The following is a 1398-nucleotide window of genomic DNA, read 5'->3' as shown; positions in this document are numbered from 1 at the left end:
TATCTATCTATCTATCTATCTATCTATCTATCTATCTATCTATCTATCTATCTATCTATCTATCTATCTATCTATCTATCTATCTATCTATCTATCTATCTATGAAAACATGTAACCGCTATATATAACTACTTATCTTTTAAAACAATACTGTATATTAAAATAACCAACCATGCAACCAGAATTAGGACAACATTAAAACCAGCATTTTTTTGTTATTTTTTTTTACAAATACCTGTTAAATATATTTAAATTAGTAGATCAAAATAAAAACTTTAATTATTTCATTTAACTTTTTTTGCAGATGGCAAATGCTGGGGATCCAAAATGGCAAAAAGATGCTGCCGATCAGAATTTCGATTACATGTTCAAATTGCTGATAATCGGTAATTCAAGTGTGGGTAAAACGAGTTTTCTGTTCCGCTATGCCGACGATAGTTTCACATCTGCCTTTGTGTCAACGGTTGGCATCGATTTCAAAGTGAAAACAGTTTTTCGTCATGACAAACGTGTGAAACTACAAATATGGGTGAGTGCAAATTTACACTTAACTAAATACTCTGTCTGACTGCCTTTCTATCTGTTCTGTTCTGTTCTGCTTTGTTTTTATTTTTTTTTTTTGTGGGTCAATGGGTCGTGTGGGGTTTTGGGCGTATTGTCGTTGATTGCAAGTTTATTGAAAAAAGGTGTATGTTTATTTTATATGTATATTGTTTGTTTAGTTGTTTAACATTTATTAACGCCATAAAATGAAGCCCGTCATATAAATTGATTGTTACAATTTTTTTCTGCAGCAATATGTAAATTCAATAGAATTCATTTGTATCCATACAAATTATTTTATATCATGGCGTCATTGTGGTTATATGAAATAGTTTTGTAAATACATATATAACAAATTTATTTTATGGGGGAGGGTACTGTGCTGTTAGAAAATTGAGTTACGGTTCTTATTCAAATGTTATGTTAAAGCCAGTAAAGATTTTAATTAAAAAGTTTTTTTTATTTATTGTAGATTGATGCTTGTATGATAAATGTTTTTTTATAATTAAACTGTGTAAAGGGGACAACAATATTCACAAAATTTTTTTTATTATACTGTAGACTATATATTAGAATAAGGACTAGACTATGGACTAGATTATAGTCTAGGCAATATATATAGAATTTATACTACACAGTACACTAGAATAGACTATAGAATAAACTAAAGACTAGACAATAGACTAGACAATATACTAGGCTATAGACTAGACTAAAGACTAGACAATAGACTAGACTGTTGACTACACTAAAGACTAGACTAGACTATAGACTAGACTATAGACTAGACTATAGACTAGACTATAGACTAGACTATAGACTAGACTATAGACTAGACTATAGACTAGACTATAG

General features: G+C 29.3%; 1 protein-coding gene across 1 annotated transcript in view; it reads left to right on the top strand.

Annotated features, from left to right (window-relative positions):
- The first annotated feature begins 304 nt into the window (after window positions 1-304).
- The window catches only part of LOC124420636 (ras-related protein Rab-3-like), a 5463-nt gene continuing 4369 nt past the window's right edge, over window positions 305-1398 (top strand). Inside the window, exon 1 of the mRNA XM_046954134.1 lies at window positions 305-529. Within this exon, the coding sequence (XP_046810090.1) occupies window positions 305-529 (225 nt within the window). The remainder of the gene's footprint in view (window positions 530-1398) is intronic.

Source organism: Lucilia cuprina, chromosome 6 (assembly GCF_022045245.1).
Source record: "Lucilia cuprina isolate Lc7/37 chromosome 6, ASM2204524v1, whole genome shotgun sequence".
In the NCBI taxonomy this organism is placed as follows: domain Eukaryota; kingdom Metazoa; phylum Arthropoda; class Insecta; order Diptera; family Calliphoridae; genus Lucilia; species Lucilia cuprina.
The sequence above is the reverse complement of the archived record's forward strand: the minus strand, read 5'-3'. Positions and strand labels throughout refer to the sequence as shown.